The 20,961-nt window shown below is 41.7% G+C and overlaps 1 protein-coding gene and 1 long non-coding RNA gene across 2 annotated transcripts in view; both read right to left on the minus strand.

Annotated features, from left to right (window-relative positions):
• Window positions 1-15,167, minus strand: part of FUCA2 (alpha-L-fucosidase 2) — a 16,710-nt gene extending 1,543 nt beyond the window's left edge. Inside the window, exons 1-6 of the mRNA XM_023183760.3 lie at window positions 14,547-15,167; window positions 10,356-10,543; window positions 7,001-7,340; window positions 5,447-5,657; window positions 5,023-5,213; window positions 495-603 (exon numbers count right to left, since the gene is read on the minus strand). Of these exons, the coding sequence (XP_023039528.2) occupies window positions 495-603; window positions 5,023-5,213; window positions 5,447-5,657; window positions 7,001-7,340; window positions 10,356-10,543; window positions 14,547-14,764 (1,257 nt within the window). The 5' untranslated portion in view covers window positions 14,765-15,167. The remainder of the gene's footprint in view (window positions 1-494; window positions 604-5,022; window positions 5,214-5,446; window positions 5,658-7,000; window positions 7,341-10,355; window positions 10,544-14,546) is intronic.
• Window positions 15,168-17,274: 2,107 nt separating this feature from the next.
• LOC111520753 overlaps window positions 17,275-20,961 on the minus strand; it is a 23,379-nt gene continuing 19,692 nt past the window's right edge. Inside the window, exon 3 of the long non-coding RNA XR_002724754.3 lies at window positions 17,275-19,911. This is a non-coding gene — a long non-coding RNA (uncharacterized LOC111520753). The remainder of the gene's footprint in view (window positions 19,912-20,961) is intronic.

Here is a 20,961-nt window from a genome sequence, read left to right on the forward strand (position 1 = left end):
TTTTATTTTATTTTATTTTATTTTATTTTATTTTATTTTATTTTATTATTATTTTATTTTATTTTATTTTATTTTATTTTATTTTATTTTATTTATTTTTTCAGAGACAGGCTGAAGTGGTGCACTCATAGCTCACTGTAGTCTTGACCTACTGGGTTCAAGCAATCCTCCTGCCTGAGCCTCCTGAGTAACTAGGACTACAGGTGCATGCCACCATGCCCAGCTAGCTTTTAAAAAAATTTTTTGTAAAGAGAGGTCTTGCCATGTTGCCCAGGTTAGTCTCAAACTTCTGGCCTCAAGACATCCACCTGCCTCAGCTTCCCAAAGTGCTGGAATTACAGTGTGAGCCTCAATGCTTGGCTGGAGCTCATTTATAATTACTTTTATGAGGTATAAGAGAAACAATATAAGGCTCCCCTTAAAGTTAAAAGTTATGTTTGCATCAAGATGTTCTAATCAGCAATTTAAAGGAACAAGGTAAAATTCCCTCTTACCTCTGTTGCCCCCAGAATAGCTTTGGGCTGGCCAAGGAACAGCTGTCCTGATGTGGGCCATTTAAGAAAAATGGCATATACCAATTTTTCTTCAGGCTTGAATGTGTACCTGGTTAAAAGAAAAAGATAAAAAGCATAGTAACAAGTTACATCCCATGTTTCTCATTATTTATGGATCAGGAACGATCTGGAATTTTTTTTACAGAGATACTTCCACAGTGTCGCCATTAATAGAAGGGAGGGAAAAATAGCCCCATGTTGGTATAAAAAAGCACCTTCCTCCCCCAAGACCAAAAGGAAGTTCTTGGAAGACAAAGATTTTCCTGAGATAGCATTCCTCTTCATCAGACTGCTCTCATGGATCTGAAAAGGGGAGGCAGATGAGCTAAGGGGGCAGGATGCAAAAGCTTCATGGCTTTTCATGTGTTATTCAAATTTTTATATCCATTCATTCATTCAACAAGACAAGATATGCATTTGTTAATTCTGTGCCTAATACTGTGCTCAGTGTTAGGGTTACAATAAAAAACAAAACACACATAGTTCTTACGGAGCTTAGACTAGAGTGGGGAAGGCAAACACTAAATAATCACACAAATAATATGAAAGTGTGAGTTCTGATAAGCACTATGAAAGAAAAGGAAATTGAGAGATTGTAACAAAAGGATCTCTTTAGATTAGAACATCAGAAAGAAGCCTCACCAAGAACATGACATTTAATCTGAGACTTAAAGGATGAATGGGAACAAAGAAGAAGGTAAGGGAAGTATGCTGTAGACAAAAAAAAAAAAAAAAAAAAAAAACAATTCATTCATTTATTCAACTACTCAACAAATACTTATTGAAATCTTAAAATGCTAGACACTGTTTTAGAGCTATATACAGCATTGAACAAAGTCCTTGTCCTCATGGGGCTTACATTCCAGTGGGAGAAATTAGAATGAACAAATATATCAGGTGTTGATTAAATGCTATGGAGAAAACAAACCAGGTAAGAAGAACAGGGCATGTTAGGTAGGAAAGGAGGGGCCTGGGAGTGTTATTTTAAGTAGAATAGTCAGGGAAGACCTCTTAGAGGTGGCATGGAAGAGAAGCATGCGAGCGCCATAGGAGTGCCACAGGAGAGTCTGGAGAAAGCCTTCAGACAGAATGTCAAGTGCAAGAGCCCCAGTGCAAGTGTGCTCTGCCTGTTGATGCAATAGCAAGGAAGGCAGAGTGGCTGAAGGAGAGGAAGTGGGAGAGGGTGATGGCAGATAAGATCAAAGAGGCAATAAGGAGCCAGATTTTGTAGGCCCTTGTAAGCATCTATGGGACCTGGCCTTCTCTCTGAGACTGGAAGCCATTGGAGAAATGTGAGCATGGGACTGGCATTATTATTTAAAAGTATACTCTAATTGCTTTGTGGTGAATAGGTTAAAGGGTGGAAATAGAGACCTGTTAAGAAGCTACTGAAATAATCCAGACAGGGACAAGACAATGGAAACTAAAAGGATGAGGGTTGCCACAGAGAGGATGAGAAGTGGTCAGATTCTGAATATATTTCAAAGATAGAGGATGATATCTGCTAATGAGTTGGCTGTGACTATAAAAGAAAGGGAAACTAAGGGTTTCAAGGTTTTAGGCCTGACAACCACCTAAAGGATGAAGCTACTGTTAACTGAGATGGGAAAGACCATGGGTAGAGCTAGTTGATAGCAAAATTTAAAAACTCAGGACTTCAGTTTTGGATGTACAGGTCTAAGATGCTATGCATCCAAGTGGAAATATTGAGTAGGAACTTAATGAGGCTGGAGTTCAGAAAGAGGTCTGCACTGGAAATAGAAATGTGGAGGTCATCAATATGGCATTTAAAGCCATGAAAATGGATAAGATTACCTGGGACATTAAGATAAACGCGGTGGCTCATGCCTATAATCCCAGCACTTTGGGAGGCCGAGGAAAGTAGATCACCTGAGGTCCAGGAGTTCGAGACCAGCCTGGCCAAACATGGTGAAATCCTGTCTCTACTAAAATTCCAAAAAAAATTAGCCAGGCATGGTGGCAGGCACTTGTAATCCCAGCTACTCGGGAGGCTGAGGCAGGAGAATAGCTTGAACCTGGGAGGCAGAGGTTGCAGTGAGCCAAGATCACGCCAGTGCCCTCAAAAAAAAAAAAAAAAAAAAAAAAAGAGAGAAGAATAGAAATCTGAAGACTAAACCTCAGGGCACTTCAAGATTTAGAGGTTGGAAAAATGAGATGAAATCAGCAGAGGCACTAACTAAGAAGGAAGAGCCAACAGGTACAGTGAACACCAGGAGAGACAGTGATCAACTGAGGCAGACGCTGCCAGTAAGTTAAGAAAATGAGCACTGGGGACTCATCACTGGAATTGGAAAGGCAGAGGTTATTGTGGACCTTGAGAAGAGCAATCCTGGAGTGTGGGAGTGGAAGCTCGACCAGAGTGGGTTCAAGAGAAAAACTGTAGCAAGGAATTGGAGATAGCAAGTGAAAATTCTTTCAACATGTTTTACTACAAAGGAAAGGAGAGAAATGGGAAGGTAGCTAGAAATACAAGTGAAATTGAGTGAAAGGGGAGAATTGCTATAACAATCCTTGGGTAGATGATTTGCAATGGGATCAGGACACAAGGGTTGACCTTAAAACCGAAGGTGAGATAATTCTACATTGTATGTGTCTGGGTGCATGTGTGTGTGTTTCCATAGTTACAGTTAGCTGTCCAGGAGCAGGCATAGAATAAGTAGATCTTAATTTAAAGTTGACGTTCTGTCAAGTGAGTATGGCAGAGGGAGCGAGAGTTCAGGAGTTGGGTGTATGCAATAGATTAGTTACAGTGATGGGCCACAGAATCTGTTCTGGATAAGGAAAAAGACAGACAGAGAAAAGATGATAGGACTAAAAGATAGTATAATCCCTGGATTATAGATCCCTTTGGAAGCCAAAGTGCTGTGTGGAGTGAGCCGAAATATAAGAAGTCGTAGGTAGACGGCCGAATGCTTCAAACTGGAGCCATGGAAGGGGTGCAGTTATTGGTAATGCAAAGTCTAAAGAATGATTATAAAAAAAGGGAAATTAAGGACACCAAGGCCTTTGGCCTGACAACCACCTAAAGGATAAAGCTGCCATTAACTGAGATGGGGAAGACCGTGGGTGGAGCTAGTCTACAACAAAATTTTAAAACTCAGGACTTCAGCTGTGGACACACAGGTCTAAGATGCTATGCATCCAAGTGGAAGTGTTGAGTAAGAAGTTCGACTTTGCATTACCAATATGATCTTGTATATTGATAATGCAAAGGAACAGGTAACAAAGGTCAAGCAGACAAGATCCTTAGAAGACAGGAAGTGCAGGTAATCAGAACTGTGAATAGAAATTAAAATTACTAAGAATTATGTGAAGAGTAGTTCTGGGGACAGGGACAGCAAGCCAGGGCTACTCTCTCAAAGGATTTAAAGAGTTGACCTGGGAGTCTGTAGATGACTGCAAGAAGATGGGCACAATGAACCCGGGGGGAAGAGGCTCCTGTGGTGAGGAGGGAGAGCAGGAACACTCAGCGTTGGGGAACTTGGTAGGAGCCAGACTCACAGCTTTATAAGCCACATTAAATATTTAGCTTTTATGTTTATTTATTGAAATAAACACAATGGAATAATGGTTAATGGTTGTCCTAGATCAGATGCCCTTGTATTCAAATGTCAGTACAGAAGCAAATTCCAAAACCAGATTTGCACTATCCTCTGTCACATGAGAGCTTGGTATTGAGTTCTCATTATGGCTTCTCCCAGATCAACACTTTAAAACTCCACAATTATTTGCTCTGTCCAGATTGCCTTACTTCATTTTATTCAATGGGTTAATGTTTTAAGTCATAAGTCAAGTAGATTGAAGAACAATTAGTCTAATTTTTCGGTTCCTATTTGATCAGGCAACTGAAAGTGAATTTTTAGAACTTCACCAATACTCCTCTTATTTTATATATGTTAAGAAACCATATCAGAAACTGTCATATTTGTGGAATCTGATTCAGGAACTCACTGACACACAGAACCTCCCCAAACTCAGAGAGAAGCATCTTCCCAGAACCCTCCCTATTTTGACTCATTTTTAATCTAACATTTTCTCTGCCTTTGGGTATCTTTGTTTGCTAATTTCATGGGATGCAACACCTGCAAAAGTTAGAATTTACGGAACTGATTAAACAGTAGTCTCTGTTTTAGACTAACCATTCGCATTTTTTCATTGGTCTGAACGGCTTACAATTTTTCTAAAAGCTGAGTACTTTCAGCCAAAATTTGTCCACCACTGGGAGATACCTAGAAATGACGTAAGCTTAATCCGATAAACAATAAATGTTCAAAAACATGCAAATTATTCCTCTTCTCTTTATATTAGAGTAAGCTAAGTTTGGAAAGTGCTTTGTATATGTAGGAATTCATCCAATGTCTCTTTTTATCCTACTCTTCTTTATATGTCTGATAAATTTTAAATCTCTTCGTTTATAAAAGAGTACTTGGTAACAGGAATGACTTACCACACATCTGGGGTGACAGTGTCATTCTGGGATCGCCAGGTATGGGTTTCATAAATAGCTTCTCCATTGACTTTTAGCCAGGACCCCATTTGCCTCAGTCTCTCCTCAAAAACTACAGAAATGGTGCCATCTAGTGTAGGCCCAATATTCATCAAAAGATTTCCTCCACATGAAACTGTTTCTACAAGTTGCTAAAAAATGAAGAATAAATGTTTTTAGATAAATAAAATAATTCCATCTTTAATGTGCTAATATGTTGCATTTATATATTTATACATGTATATATAGTCACTACCTAGAAGAACAAACACAGGATAGAACAATGTCCTATATTTATAGGCCATTGAGCTATATAAGAAATAAATCCTATATGATCACACTATTAAAAATATTATGTTAATAGTCACCAGACATTTTACTGTACCTTCACCAATTCTCCAATTGTAAGATAGTCAGAGATTCCAGCTTCCCTCCTATAGCCCCAGGACAGTTTGTCTATTGTCATGCAGTTTTCCCATTTATGTGGCAAAAGATGTCCTGGGTTATAACGATCACTGCAGGTATAGAAGCCACCGTGCTTACAGATGCCACCAGCTCCCCAGCGATCATTGGTGACTACTGTGTCTCGAACTGGGCTGAAATGAAACATACAGTTTTTTAAAACAAAAGGTATAAGCTTTTTATACAAAAAGAAATGTCACTGAAAAGACTTGTAATTGAAATATAATTCTGAAAAGGGACCATGGCATAGTACAGTGGAAAGCCCATGGTTTTGAAGTCAAACAGACCTGGGTTGATTGGAGTTCTGACTTTGTCACTTTCTAGCTCCCAGACCTAGAGCAAGTTACCTGACTCCTCTGAATAATGAATTTCCTCATCTATGATTAGAACAAAAATAAGTTATGTACAACATTTAGCCTGGTACCCAGCACATATAGCACTCATAAGAGTATTATGATTATTTTAAGCTCCCTTCTATATTGTAAATGATAGCCGAAACTGAATTTATACCCAAGACACTTTTCAGTGATTCAGTGATCTCATACATGTAGTCTAGCCTTTCTCTTTCTCTTACCATTGTGCCTAATATTGAAAAATCTCAGAGAAGTCAACTGTTGATGTCATGTGAAATATCCCCACAACATTACTTATCATAGCACGTGGCACATTTTAGCGGGAAATCCACACCACATAGAGGGGACAGTTTTGAGTCACAAATTGAAGTGATAGCTCCCCATCTTTTCCCTTGGAAGGAGTACCTGGACACACTGCTGTTTTCAGTATCAAGAGTTCTTCAGAAGATATGTATTTGTGCCCTTTGTGGGCCCAGGAAGTGCAAGCAGAAGGTTGCCTGACTTAATAGCACAATACCCAGTGCTTTCTAGTGTACATACAAATTTTGTCCATATAGTTTAAGCCTAATGGAGGAGTTTAACCAGAACTCCCTGTTCTAATAGGGCAGGCTTGAACATAGCAGGAAGCAATAGGAAAAAACTGGAGAAAGGGAAAATGCTGTTGATGAAGGAAAAGAGGAGACAAACAAGGGTGACATTGGCTGGGCAGCAACAATGACCAAAAGGTAAGAGGATAAAAAAGAAGCAGTCAGAGGGATTCGGAAGCATGTAATTGGAAATAGTGATGAAGAAACAGAGTTGTCTCAGAATAGAGGCCATAAAGGACCAGGGTAGGAAAGAAAAAGGGGGGACCCACAAAATTAACACCTTCAAAGTTCCTGATCCTGTGATTTTTAGTCTGATCTCAAAATCAGACCATTGAGGTGTATTTTACTCCTGATTTATTTACCCTTGATTATGTTGAGTAAATACTAATATATCTAATAAGTATTATTTAAAATGATTTTCTCCCCCCATACCACCAATGACTTAAAATGAAATATTTCAAGAGGTGAAGGAATGAAAATGTTAGAAATATATTAGGAATATGGAGGGTAACTGCAGCAATCTCATAGCATACACACCTTTCATTATATAGCCAGGCCAAGAAGCCTGTGCTGTTCCAGTATTGATCCGGCGCTCCTCCATCACCATCCGACCACAGAACCTCAGGCTGATAGTTGTTCACTAACTCATAGAGCTCTGGCAATGTCTTAGAAACTGGAAATTGCCGCTTATGGAATGAACTGGATTCATCCTCAAGGAAGAGCGGATGAAACCATTCAAAAAGGGAATAGTACAGTCCAAAACGCAGGTCAGTTCTGTTCCTAATGGCTACCTCAAGTTCCTTGACAATGTCCCTCTTGGGCCCCTCATCTATGGCATTCCAGTTCCATGAATACTCTGAACCCCACAAGGTAAAACCTAGAAAATTATAGTGAAAACCCTTGTAAGCATGTCTATTGTAGTAAATTTCAACCCACACAAATGCCCAAACAAATCACATAGTACATGCAATGTATAAATACCTGCTCCTACAAATGACTGTTTTATGGCCATTTTTTCATGGCATATATCGTGCTTTTATATGAGAAGTGAGAATTTAAACAAGGTGAGACTGAGGTTTTTAAAAGCAACTTTTGGGGTTTATCACTGTATGGTCTGATCTATTTCCAGTATTTTCCCTCTTAGATTGTAAGGTCCTTGAGGGATCGCATCATGTCTGCAGTGCTCCCTGCTATGTCTTCAGCCAACTGCTAGCACAAGGTATAGCACAAAATAAACAATCAACAATAGCAGACCACAACTAAAATGGGAACATATCCATGTACCATGCTAAATGATGACTACTAGTATTTATTGTGAAGATCCTGAGATGCACTCCTGCAAGATTCTTAGTGTCTTCTAAACCAAAGTTTGAAGTCTACTGCTTAGTTTTAGGATTGTTTATTCTATTATAGTGTGATTCTTAGAACACTGGTGATCCATGTATAGCAAATCTCTTTTAGCCTGATTATTTATTTAACCAGACAGGCAAAAAAACCCTACTATTTCCCAATAGTTCTATACTTTAAAATATACTCACCACATGTAATGTCATCCTACTATAAAATCATAAGCTTGGATCTTCCTCTTTAATAAAATTACCCAAAAGCAAATAGTCTACCAACTATTTTCTTTTCTTATAGATAAGAAAAACAATGTATACATTTTTATACATTGAAAACTTTTATACAAACACTTAGAAGTGGTTCATTTTTAACAGGAATTTGCATTTAGATTACTGGTTGTTCTATATAAAAATGTTAGAAGAGATATATAAACGGAAATACTTAAAACATAATAAATATGAAAGCCTCAAAAATTTTGTCAGTGCTTAGAGACTTAAGTACATTGTTACTATTTCACTAAAATCTAAAAGAATTTTTGAGAATAGACATTTATAAGGTACATTTGGTGAAACATTTTACTCTTGATAAATTAGAACAAGTCTAAGATTGACTCATACTTCGGATTTTTTTTTTTTTTTTTTTTTTTTTTTTTTTTTGAGACAGGTTCTGGCTCTGTCACCCAGGCGGGAGTTCAGTGGTGTGACCTTGGTTCACTGCATCCTCAACCTCCTGGGTTCAAGTGATCCTCCCACCTCAACGTCTCCAGTAGCTAGGATTACAGGTGTACTCCACCACGCCCAGCTAATTTTGTCTAATTTTTCCGAGACAGGATCTCACTTTGCTGCCTAGGCTAGTCTCAAACTCCTGACCTCAAGCAATCCTCCTTCCTTGGCCTCCCAAAGTGTTGGGATTATAGATGTGAGCCACTGCACCTAGCCTTAGATTCATTTTAATAAGCTTTTTAAAACAGCTCACTCTTGTTCCTGTCATGTCTATGGTAAGCTTCAGAGCAGTGTTGATATCTAAAGTCATATTCAAAATTATTCAGCTTGACAGGCCCTAATGTCAGACAGTACTAAAACCACGAGTCTTCATTTGAATATCACCACCATAAGCTCACACAGCGATATTCCTTCCTGAGCTTAGTATGCATTTTCCATAAGCAATGAAAACATCTGACAACATGGGCCCCAGAAAATGTATCAATGTGGGCTACATCATCTCTCCTCACAGTTTGATTAATAATTCTTATTAAATAAACTCACTATGTATTGTTTTGTGCCATACAGCTTGAGAAAGTTCCTAGACACCAGGAAATCAGCATGTTCTCAAGCAAATACACTTGATAGACATTCATCTCAGCAGGAGAAATATCTACAGGAGAAAATCATGAAGCTACCAGAATGTGGCCAAAGGGAAAAATATCCTATGATCACTCCAGATTTTTTGTGTTGGTTCTCCTCTCCCATTCCCATCCCATCCCTGGAGAAAACAATAAGGCAAAGTTTCTTTTTTTTTTTTTTTTTTTTTTTGAGAGAGGATCTCCCTCTGCCACCTAGACTAGAGTGTAGTGGCCCTATCTCCGCTCACTACAGCCTCAAGCAGTCCTCCAACCTAAGCCTCCCGAGTAGCTGGGACTACAGAGACACACCACCATGCTAATTTTTTAGTTTTGTTGGTTTATTTGTTTGTTTTCATAGCGACAGGGTCTCACTATGTTGCCCAGGCTGGTCTCAAACCCCTAGGCTCAAATGATACTCCTTCCTCGGCCTCCCAAAGTTTTGGGATTACAGGCATGAGCAACCACTCCAATGCAAACTTTTTTATACCAAGGCAAAGACGATCATGCAAAAGAAACTAATGAATTAACAAGCAATTGGAACAAAAACAATTTGTTAATGCTTCCCTGGCCTTACAAATACTGCAGTGGTAATGGGTGGAATCCATTCTATTAAAATAGGACTGCTGTGTGGGGGTCTAGATATTCTTCTACCACCTCTGATTATTCTGGGAACCATTACAGTTCCACAATCCTTTTCCCTCCAGGTGATCTGGGTCACTTTCATCACTATCAGTTCATCCACTATTTGCACAATTTGGCCATCTAAGAGTTGGCTAAAAGTGCAGCCAGGTGTGCCGTAATGATGCAAGACTATAGCAGTATAACCCCCATGATGCATTCACAGGATGCATTACAGAGAAAGGGAAGGAAAGAGTGCAATTCCAATGATGAACTTTGACTTGCAACCCACACTCCCTTCAACAAACAGCTTTACGTAAATCTTGGAAATACTGTTCAAAATACATGTGCCAAAATGTGACCATCTTTCCTCTGTTATGTGGAGGGTATGATCCTTCCTGTATTCCTAACATCTCTCAATTTGGGTTGAAAGTGCAGTCCCTTAGTTATAAACAAGTGCCAGTCACCACTTACGGTTGCTCCTAAGAGAAAATTAGACCTTGCTTTAGTTTTTTCTTCCAAAAAAAAAAAAACAATTTTTCATTTCTTAACCATTATCAGCAATTTCCATACGCTGGATTGACTTACCTTCATGATGTTTGGAAGTTAAGACAATGTATTTGGCACCAGAGGCCTGAAAAATATCTGCCCACTGGTTGGCATTAAAAAATTTTGCTGTAAATAGTGGTCCAAAATCTTCATATTTGAAATTAGGAGGGTAATTGTCTTTCATAAATTCCACATACTTCAGTATCTTTTCCTTTTGCCAATACCACCTAAGAGGAGGAAAGGAAAGAGTGCATAAACAGCACATACACACACATTTAAAAGAACTGCTCCAGCTCCCCTTACCATTTGCCCATCACACAGATACAGTAGGACCCAGATTCTCTTTCTCACTTCCCCATTAGTTTGACGTGGCTTTAAAGAAAGCTTATGCAAACTAAAACCCCCTCTCATTTTCCACCTATCTCCCTGTGATATCCACTCAGCCCATAAACTAGAGCATTCTAGGCAACTCAGCTACCCATTCTTTTTTTTAGACAGGGTCTCACTCTGTCACTCAGGCTGGAATGCAGTGGTGGAATCATGGCTCACTGCAACCTCGATCTCCTGGGCTCAAGTGATCCTCTCGCCTTAGCCTCCTGAGTAGCTGGGACCGTAGGCACGTGCCCCACACCTGGCTATTTTTTTTTTTTTTTTTCTTTGTAGAGATGTGGTTTCCATACGTTGCCCAGGCTGGTCTTAAACTCCTGGGCTCAAGCGATCTTCCTGCTTCAGCCTCCCGAAGTGTTAGGATTACAGGCATGAGTCACCATGCCCAGCCCCATTCTCTTTTAATACTTCACTTTTAAATCACATGTAGTATGTGTCTTTACACACTGTCCTTTGTAACATAAGCGACTAGGGCTTCTAAAAGGAAGACTACATGCCTAAAACATAACATGCATCTATTATATTCAGTAGTAGAGAACACTTTGGAGGCACAGGACAGAAAGGGAGGCAAAAGTAAAATTAAGAAGATGCTGTTATTTTAATAAATGGACTCAACCTTCAACAATTACTTGCTATATGCATTCATTCTAAGCAATGCTATATTGACCCTAAACTGTGTAAGCAAGACTTCATGAGGAAAAACACATCTATACATTTTAGATAAACACAGAAATAACTATCCCCATGAAATAGATGCAACCCCCATTTCCGACCCACCTCCTGCTTTTTCTATCACCATTTTGTTCATATGAGTACTTCTACAGGATAAGCAAATCCATAATCAGCACTGTATTTCCCAAGATGATCAGGAGACTCTTTCTGCTAAGAAGACATAATTGAAGGGCATACTATGTGGCAGGCACACTGTTTGCCTGCCCAAAAGTCATATTTACCTAATTCCCAGCTTCCACTACAGCTACGACAGGGATGTGAGATCCATGCTGGCCAAGGGAACTTGAGGGAAAGCCACACTTCGGGGACTGTGGAAATGGTTTTCCTCCTAATGAAAAGAGATACTGGCCTTCCTGCCTTTGGCCAAGGTTGTGCGAAGTTATGGTGCCTGGCTGCCATCCTGTGACCATGAAGGAACAAGTCCCCAGGCTGAGGATGACAGAAAGAGCCTATGTCTTTGACTTCATCAATGAACCAACTACCTCTAAATTTCCTGTTATGTGAGATAATAAGCCCCTATCATTACACTTTTTACTTGGGTTTAAAATCCTTGAAGCATTTTTATTATTTATTTATTTACTATGATTAATTGATTGGTTGAGACAGGGTCTTGCTCTATCACCCAGGTTGGAGTGCAGTGGCATGATCATACCTCACCACAGCCTTGAACTCCTGGGCTCAAGCAATCCTCCCACCTCACCCTCCTGAGTAGCTGGGACTATGGACATTATCTTTTAAACTGAACTGCAAAAGAGAAACTGTGACATTCAGAAAGTTGAACAAGAATAAGGAATTTCTCCTAGCATCATCTAATTTGAACCTGCACTCTCCCCTACAGTCTAGACTCGAATTTCATGCTCAGAGATGAAAAGAGGCACTTACGGTAAAGAGTTCATCATTTATATTTGGTTTTTAATAGACATTTAGAACAGTCACAGATACTCATCTGTACTGTTGATTCCCCAGAAGTCAAATTGAGAGTGAGGAGCAGAGGATACAAAGGGAAACCACAGATGATTAAAGAATCTTCCACAGGGTTAATGCATTTCCAGATCATCAGGAATGTGTTCTCTAGTTTGTTTAGTATGAGAAGTATCTTTATTGTTCTAGGTCAAAACAATCATGGGTTTATTTGTAGAAAATGAAATTACTCATAGCAAAGAATAAAATGACTCAAAACTAGCTGTTTTATTTTGGCATAGTACTAGTCTCAGTTAACAAATGTCAAATCCTCTACTGGCACCAATATGTCTTCACCTAATCTTCATGGTTGAACAAATGATAATATAAGATACAATTTAGGGGGAAGAAAGTGTGTTAATTATGTACAACACTAATCTAAAACATTTCCAAAATAAACTCAAGATTCATTATAGCCCAAAACATGCAAATAAAGATTTGTAACATCTTTTTGAAGTAGCTATGTTTTGGCATAAGAAGAAAGAGTCTCTGTTTTATAAGTTGAATTATTTAAAGTATATGAATAATTCTCCATAGCTTACCCATTTTTATTTTTTACATAAACCGACCTAACAATAAGAAAGGTTACTGGTTTCAGGTAGTCTATCTCTTTGTAATGAAAGGGTTAAAATATGCTATTCTGGCATATTATTAAAGGTAAAGAAACTCAAAAAACAGCAGGTGCATGAAGAGCACTTTGACCTCTGTGCTGTTTCTTAGGACAGAAGATGAAATTCCAGTATGAAAGGCACTCTATACTGGAAGGAAAGGCAACATCCTAAGCTTCAAAGACAAGAAGTCAAATACTGTAAAGACCTTGCTAAAATTTATTTTTTAAGCCTCCCCACACAATTTAATCATACAATGTCAATTTAATTCTTGGACCCAGCAGAGATCCTAACAGAATGGAGGTGTAATTTTTCTACCCTTACAGTAGAGCATGGTACAGTGTATAGTATGTAATGTTAATATAATATATAGTTCATAGTCTGTATTGTGTCTACTAAATATAGTATGTTAACTTGGATGTATACTATTTATGTAGTATATAGTTGATTCAAATAAATACTTACTGTTTAATGATTCCCTTATTTTACTTAAGAATATATTATGTGTCCCAAAGTCTTGGAATTACAGGCATGAGCCACCGCGGATCACCTGAGGTCAGGAGTTTGAAACCAGCCTGACCAATATGGTGAAACCCCGTTTCTACTAAAAAATACAAAAAATTAGCCAGGCATGGTGGTGTGCGCCTGTAGTCCCAGCTACTCGGGAGGCTGAGGCACCAGAATCGTTTGAACCCGGGCAGCAAAGGTTGCAGTGAGCCGAGATGGTACCACTGCAGTCTAGCCTGGGTGACAGAGTGAGACAACGTCTCAGAAAACAACAACAACAACAAAAAGAGTATATTATGTGTATGTATCTATATATGCACACAAAATATTTATATTTTGAAGAACTTAATACTTGTAGCATTTAGTTAGAAAAAACACGTGCAACAGTTTAAGAAATTACATGCACATTTTCACAATGATCTCAAAGTAAAATCTAAAGCACAGATTTTTGTGTAGCACCTTTCATAGGGCAAATGATAACTGGGTTGTGTTGAGTACCATTCTAGAACCTCTTTAAAAAGTTCCTAGAGCCACACATGGGTAACATGTTAACATTAAGTAGCCAATGGTGTTCAATGAACTCGTTTCACATACTCATGACTATGTTTTAACCATAACTTCATGGCAGAACGACTGTAAGTTGGCAGGGAGCAGCAGAGCAACCACGGGCCATTGTGCCTGAGTCACCGCTAGTGGGATGCCCCTGCACAACTGAGGAATGTCTGTAGTAGCTCGATGTTGTAGTGTCATAACTACAGCTTAATATGCGCAACTATGAAGAAGTTGAGAAGTCAAGTGTGTCTGAAAACTCTTACAGTCACACTGAAGAAAAATTCTCTGTTCATCAGCAGAAGAACTTAGGCAAGAAACCACATATTCGACACCCGGAAGTGCGAAACGCAGGTAAAGTAGTGGGAGGTGAAACCGACGAGGGTGCAGGCAACACCAGGCGGCGAACCGGGCCCGCTGAGTGGTGGCCGGAGGCTGCGGGTGGGGACAAAAGCGTGGCAGAGGAGTCAGAAATGAACGCACTCACCAGAACCACTCGCTACCGAAGCTGGGTACGGAAAACACGCCCCAGTGGATGAAGATGCCGAACTTGGCCTGGTCAAACCACGCGGGCAGCTGGCGGGCGTCCAGGGACTCCCAGGTGGGGTCGAAGCGCTTGGCGCAGTGGGCAGGGCTCGGCGGCGGCTGCAGCAGCAGCAACAGGAGCAGCGGGAGCGCGAGCCAGCGGAGCTCCCGGGGCCGCATGTCCCCGCGCAGGCCGGCTGTCCTCTCTGCAGGCTCCCGCGGCCTCGCGAGCGCTGTTCTTCCGTTTCTGCTGCTGAGTATGCCGCGCCACTGTCACCTGACCAAGCCGGTCTTGGAAACCGGCCACCCTTCCCCCTCTGGGCTGGGAGTGGCCACTCTCCTGGGCGTTCCGAATGACCCCAGGAGGGCTGCATCGCTCAGCATAACTAAGGAGGCCAGCATTACCCCAAAGCCAGCTGCGACGGCTTTGCTAAGGCTCTGTTCGCTTTGAGAGGAAAATATGAGTCTGAGTCAGGGCCCTGTGACCAGCGCCTCTGCCCTCAAGGAGGCACGACCTTGCCAAGAAACTGCCCAAGAGGACAACGCCACCAGCCCGCCCTGGTGGCTGCTCCACACGTCTGAAGCGTGGATGAGAAGGTCAAGGCAGGAAGCTCAGCTGGGTCTCGCCATAATGAAACATGGAAAGCAACCTAGATCATTCTCAGCCTCTATATCAGCTCCCAAGATCCTGCATGGTAGAACTATGGCTATCAACCTTGAATTTGTATCAGATGAAATTCCAAGAGCTTCAGATTCAGCGGTTAGGTTGCGGCCCAAGAATTTGCGTTTCTACCTAGTTCCTAGAAGATTCTGATGTTGGGCTAGGCGCGGTGGCTCACGCCTGTAATTCCAGCACTTTGGGAGGCCGAGGCGGGCAGATCACGAGGTCAGGAGATCGCGACCATCCTGGCTAACATGGTGAAACCCCGTCTCTACTAAAGATACAAAAAATTATCCCGGCATGGTGGCGGGCGCCTGTGATCCCAGCTACTCGGGAGGCTGAGGCAGGAGAATCGCTTGAACCTGGGAAGCGGAGGTTGCAGTGAGCCGAGATGGTGCCACTGCACTCCAGCCTGGGCTACAGAGTGAGACTCCCTCTCAAAAATAAAATAACAAATAAAACAAAAAATTTTAAAAAAAAATTCTGATGTTGCTGGCTGGTGGGCCAAACTTTCCTGAGAACCACTGCATTAAACAAGGAGATGATCTGAGACAGGTGAAACCAGTGGAATGAATGTTTAAGAAACCTGCAAGCTTGGGGAAAAAAGCCAGCAATTTGGAATGATTGATCAAAAGGACATTTGGGAAGTTTATCTCCTCCACCTCTTTTTTTTTTTTTTTTTTTTTTTGGAGAGTCTCGCTGTGTCGCCCAGGCGGGAGTGCAGTAGCGTGATCTTGGCTCACTTCAGGCTCTGCCTTCCAGGTCCAAGAATTATCCTGCCTCAGCCTCCCAAGTAGCTGGGACTACAGGCATGTGCCACTATGCCAGACTAATTTTTGATTTTTTTTTTTTTCTTTTTCAGTAGAGACAGGGTTTCACCATGTTGGACAAGCTGGTCTCAAACTCTTGACCTCAGGTGATCTGCCCACCTCGGCCTCCCAAAGTGCTAGAATTACAGGCATGAGCCACCAAGCCCAGCCAAGTGCTTTCAAAGTAAAGCCAGAATCCTCAACTGCTTCTGCCCCCATGAAATTGTTACCTTTCAATGAGCCAATTCAAATGCTATCTCTTCTGTGAAGGTTTCTGCCACCACCCTCCCCTCCCAGAATGTTGTACTTTCCCTGATCTGCTTCATAACACCTCCTTCCAAGCACAGATAGGATTTCACGCATCCTCCAGTAGCTAGGTGGTACAGGTCTGATTTCCCATCAGACTGTGAGCTTTTTGAAGGCATTCATAATGACCTTCTTTTCTGTAGTGCCTACATTTACAGCAGAAAAGCGGCACTCAAAATGTTTGTTGAAGCTCTCCAGTGAACTGGGGTTCTAATTATGGAGTGAAGAACTCCACACTAAGTGTTTGTTGCCTGCATTATCCCATCCCATCTCTGCAAACAGATGGGAGCAGCAGAGGGCGCTGTCACTGCAGGTGTGGGGCATTTTTCCTCTTGATGACATGCCAATTGGCTCCCTGGGGCCACAGCTCCACCATAAGGGTTCCCAGTTTTGTTTGTTTGTTTTTACAATCAGGGTGTTCTAGAAGAAAGGGCTCAACAAATCCGCTGAGCATGGATTACCAATTGCAGTAGCTCCAGTTTGTGATAAAGATGACAATTTTCTTTCTTTTTTTTTTTTTTGAGACAGAGTCTTGCTCTGTTGCCCAGGCTGGAGTGCAGTGTCACAGTGTTGACTCACTGCAACCTCCACCCCGAGGGATTCAAGCAGTTCTCGTGTCTCAGCCTCCCAAGTAGCTGGGATTACAGACATCAATCTCCAGCTAACTTTTGTATTTTCAGTAGAGATGGGCTTTCACCATGTTGGCAAGGCTGGTTTTGAACCCCTGATCTCAAGTCATCCTCCTGCCTCAGCCTCTCAAAGTGCTGGGATTACAGGCATGAGCCACTGTGCCTGGCATGACAATTTTTATTATCAGGTTTGTGAAACCTAGAATGTTCTAGGGCGTCGGCAGCCACTGAACCCTGGGGCATGCTTGAACAAAAATATGGGCTTCCCAGCCACTATGCCTTGACATCCTCTCTAATCAGAAGTTTGTGTAATAAGTGCAAAAGACAATTTTCACAGTGACAATGATACTGTGAACTGTCAAAGGGAGAGTAGACATGACTGTAGTGACAATGCAGCAGCAGGAGGACCCTGTCCTCTCATAAATGGGCATCCTTTCCCCATGTGAACCCCACATAGCAGAAACGCCCATCTCCCGGAGTCCTTTTATCATGTTATGAATTATTTACACTTCCATATATTTCAGTTAAAGAGTGGTAATCAGATCTGCATGGATGCCACTTGGGTCATCTGTCATTTCACTTGAAGGCAAAGAAATGTTTTTAACTGGTAAGTACAACCTTATCATAAAAGTCTATTTTCTGTAAGAAATATTGAAAATATATTGAAGACCTCCCTTAGTGCCCTTCAGGACACATAAGAATCCTAGTATACCAGGTTGGGAGCTATTGCTATAGGATTTGAAAGGAATAGCAAACAGTATTATCTGGAAGTGAAGAGGAAAAAGAGATTCTACTTAAAAATATTTGTTAAATGACTGAAAGAAATAAATCTATGAAGTTGTTTAGAACATGGTCCTTTATGGAAAGACCTGCCTGCTGTAGATTCCATTAACATTTTGTACATCTGTAATGCCTTACAAAGCTAGTCTTTGCATTTGAAGCTACTGCTAACTGAGCAATAGAATCATACCTCATATGGCTTAAACTGTGTATTTAAATATTTTGATAGGGGATCCAGAAATCTGAGTAAAACCCTGGGTTCTGCAGGTGCACATGGCTCACGTATAAGGCGTTTGAAGGACTTATGGTCTTGATGCGGAACATTGTCAACTCTGATTCTGTTTGTCTGAGGTTACTTAGGGTAGAAGATGAAGGCATGGTTCCTTCTGGAACCACCATGGCCAGCAGCCGCATGTTGGGCAGCTGCTGATACTCAGGGTGCCCAGGCGGGAGAGGGTGAGAGGCCAGCCCTGGTCAAGTTCCTTGCTGCTGCCAGAGGAAACAGTCTTGCCATGTGTGTCCACACGGATATGATTAGCTGCTGAGGTGGAGTTGATATCTGAGCGAGGCTCTCGAGGACACATTCTGGATAGATCTCCGTATGGGAGTTGGATGACTGCCACCAGCCATTCTTGGCAGTCCCCAGAATTCTTCTGAAGTGGACAGTGGAAGAAGTGAAACATTGCCTGGCAGCTGGCATCAATGCAGTCTCTGGATATGCAGGAGAAAAGGTTCAAAAGGAACTGAACCCAATCCAGTCTTTATATGGTAAATATCCCAGCTTCATGGTAGAAGAGCAGGCGTGGCGGAAATAAAAGAAAACTCGACTTTTTCAGACCAGGGGACAGGGAAGAGAAGCAGAGAGGAATAAAGGGAGGAGGCCCTGGAATTCAGCAGAGAGGGAAGAGCCACCAGGCTGTGGCCCCACTCCAGCCTCTGCCATAGAGCTGTGTAATCCTGGGGAAGGCATTGAACCTCTGTGTGCCTCAGTTTCTTCACCTATTAAATGTGAATGATAATTGTACATCTTCCTCCTAGGTGTATCGTGAGAATTAAATCATGCGAAGTACACGTCAAGCCTCGTCTACATGTGAACCAGTATTACCGTGTGTGTGTGTTAGATCAATTCAGGGAAGCCTATGGGAAGGGGCATTTCTGTCCTGATTCCCATTTAGTCTGAAGTCCTAAATGAGAATCAGGACAGAAATGTCCTGATTAGGACTCAGGCTAACTGGCAAATGTAGCAAGGTACAGTCATGTTAGACAGATGGTGAAGCTGCTTTTTAGCTTTCCTGGGGTGACCCTGATATTCGAGTGACACAAACAGGACCCAGAATTAGCCAAGAACCTAACAGGAAATCTGCCCTGAGTGGTTCTCTGTGGCCAAGGCCTCCTGTGCCAAGGACCTGGGGTTCACAGCCATTCCTCAGAGGACTCTTGCCTGTCTGTGGAAACTGAGTGGGGAGGCAGGAGCCCAATACAGACCAGATCTTGAATTAGAGCAGCTTCAGGCTTCATCTGGGAACAATGAAAGAACCGGTGTCAGCACTCCAGGACTAGAGGAGGCAGAGATGGCGTGTTCCTTCCCAGAACCTGGAGAACCCCTCAGGACCCCTGCCCCTACTCCATGACACTTTAGAGAGCAGCAGGGGAGGGGGAGGCATGTGCAATATTGAGCGTTGTTACCCAAAGAACAGCCTACATATTTGCTGAAGATGCTGTTTAATTGACAAGATTTGACTACGTTTAATGCAGGTAGAATATTTAAATTTGATCACCAACCACCCAGTGTGTGCATGGGGGACAGGAGCATGCTGTCTGCTGAGGCAAGCAGAGTGACTAGAAACAAAAACAAATGGCCACTTTTTCTCTGCACCAGGGTCATCAGTGGCAGGTAATTTAATGACCCTAGTATGCAGCTAAGCATCAGAACATGTGATACACTTACCTTCCACTTCTCTCCTTCCCAATGTCTTCAGGGAAAAATGAATGATCTAATGAGTGGCTGTGCATGGAGACCCAGTTCAGGGAGATGAGGTTTCAGTCACACGTCGAGTCTCCTTTCCAGTGGCCCTTATGGCTGAGGGAGACAGTGTCCCCTGGGCTGCACCAGTTGGAAGAAAAGGTGGAGTTTTCACAACCCTGGTTAGAAGTGGGAGGGAAGAGGTCAAGTCCTCAAGAGGAAGAGGAAGCAAAAAAAGAAAGAAGGAACTGAAAGAACTGAGATAGGGCTGGGCAAGAGGGAGAAAGGAGATGAAAGAAAAAAGAAAGAAAGAAGAAAAAAGAAAGAGGGAAAGAAGGAAGGAAGGAAGGAAGGAAGGAAGGAAGGAAGGAAGGAAGGAAGGAAGGAAGGAAGGAAGGGAGGGAGGGAGGGAGGGAGGGAAAGAGAGAGAGAGAAAGAAAGAAAGAAAGAAAGAAAGAAAGAAAGAAAGAAAGAAAGAAAGAAAGAAAGAAAGAGGAAGTGGGGGGGGGGGAGAGAGAGAGGATATCAGAGAATGGAGCTGGGGAAAAAAAAAGATTCAAACACGAAGAAATTCAAAACCAAGAGTGTCCCAAAACTAGAATAAAAAAGAAACAAAACACAAGGACAAACCATAAGCAAGAATAATGAATAAAGACAAGAGAAGAGGGAAGAGGAGGAAGTATCAAAAGAAGATGCTAAAATAAACCCCAAAACCAAAGCAATATGAGAAGCGTTAGGCTGAGCTCATCACAGCAGGCATGCCAGCAGGGGCACAGGGGAGGGGACAGCGAAGGAGGAACCAAGGAGGGACTGTCAAAGGTGAGCACGAGCAGGTGCAGGAAATCTGTTGGGGAAGTGATGGGCAAGGGCTGAAGAACAAGTGGGGAAGAAGATATGGATGAAAAAGAGAGTGAAGAGGAGTCCTCCTGAAATAAGGAACTGAAATAATGATGAATGAATGAATGAATGCAGTGTTTTCATTCACATAATAACCAGAGTCTAGGCAGCTTTCCTCAGTTTAGTAGGGTGGTTAAAAATCTGGGCCCTACGCTACTTAGCAAATTATTCATGGGTGCACACACTTTTAGGGGATAGAACCCACATAGAAAGGTTATCTAGTGCTGAGATGTCCTTTCTCAATCATCAGTCTGCCCTTGCCATACACTGTTCTGATGGTGTATGATGTATTCTGTATGTATAGGTAAGTATTCTGTATGTATATGTATGTA

This window comes from Piliocolobus tephrosceles, chromosome 5 (assembly GCF_002776525.5).
Source record: "Piliocolobus tephrosceles isolate RC106 chromosome 5, ASM277652v3, whole genome shotgun sequence".
Taxonomy (NCBI): Eukaryota; Metazoa; Chordata; class Mammalia; order Primates; family Cercopithecidae; genus Piliocolobus; species Piliocolobus tephrosceles.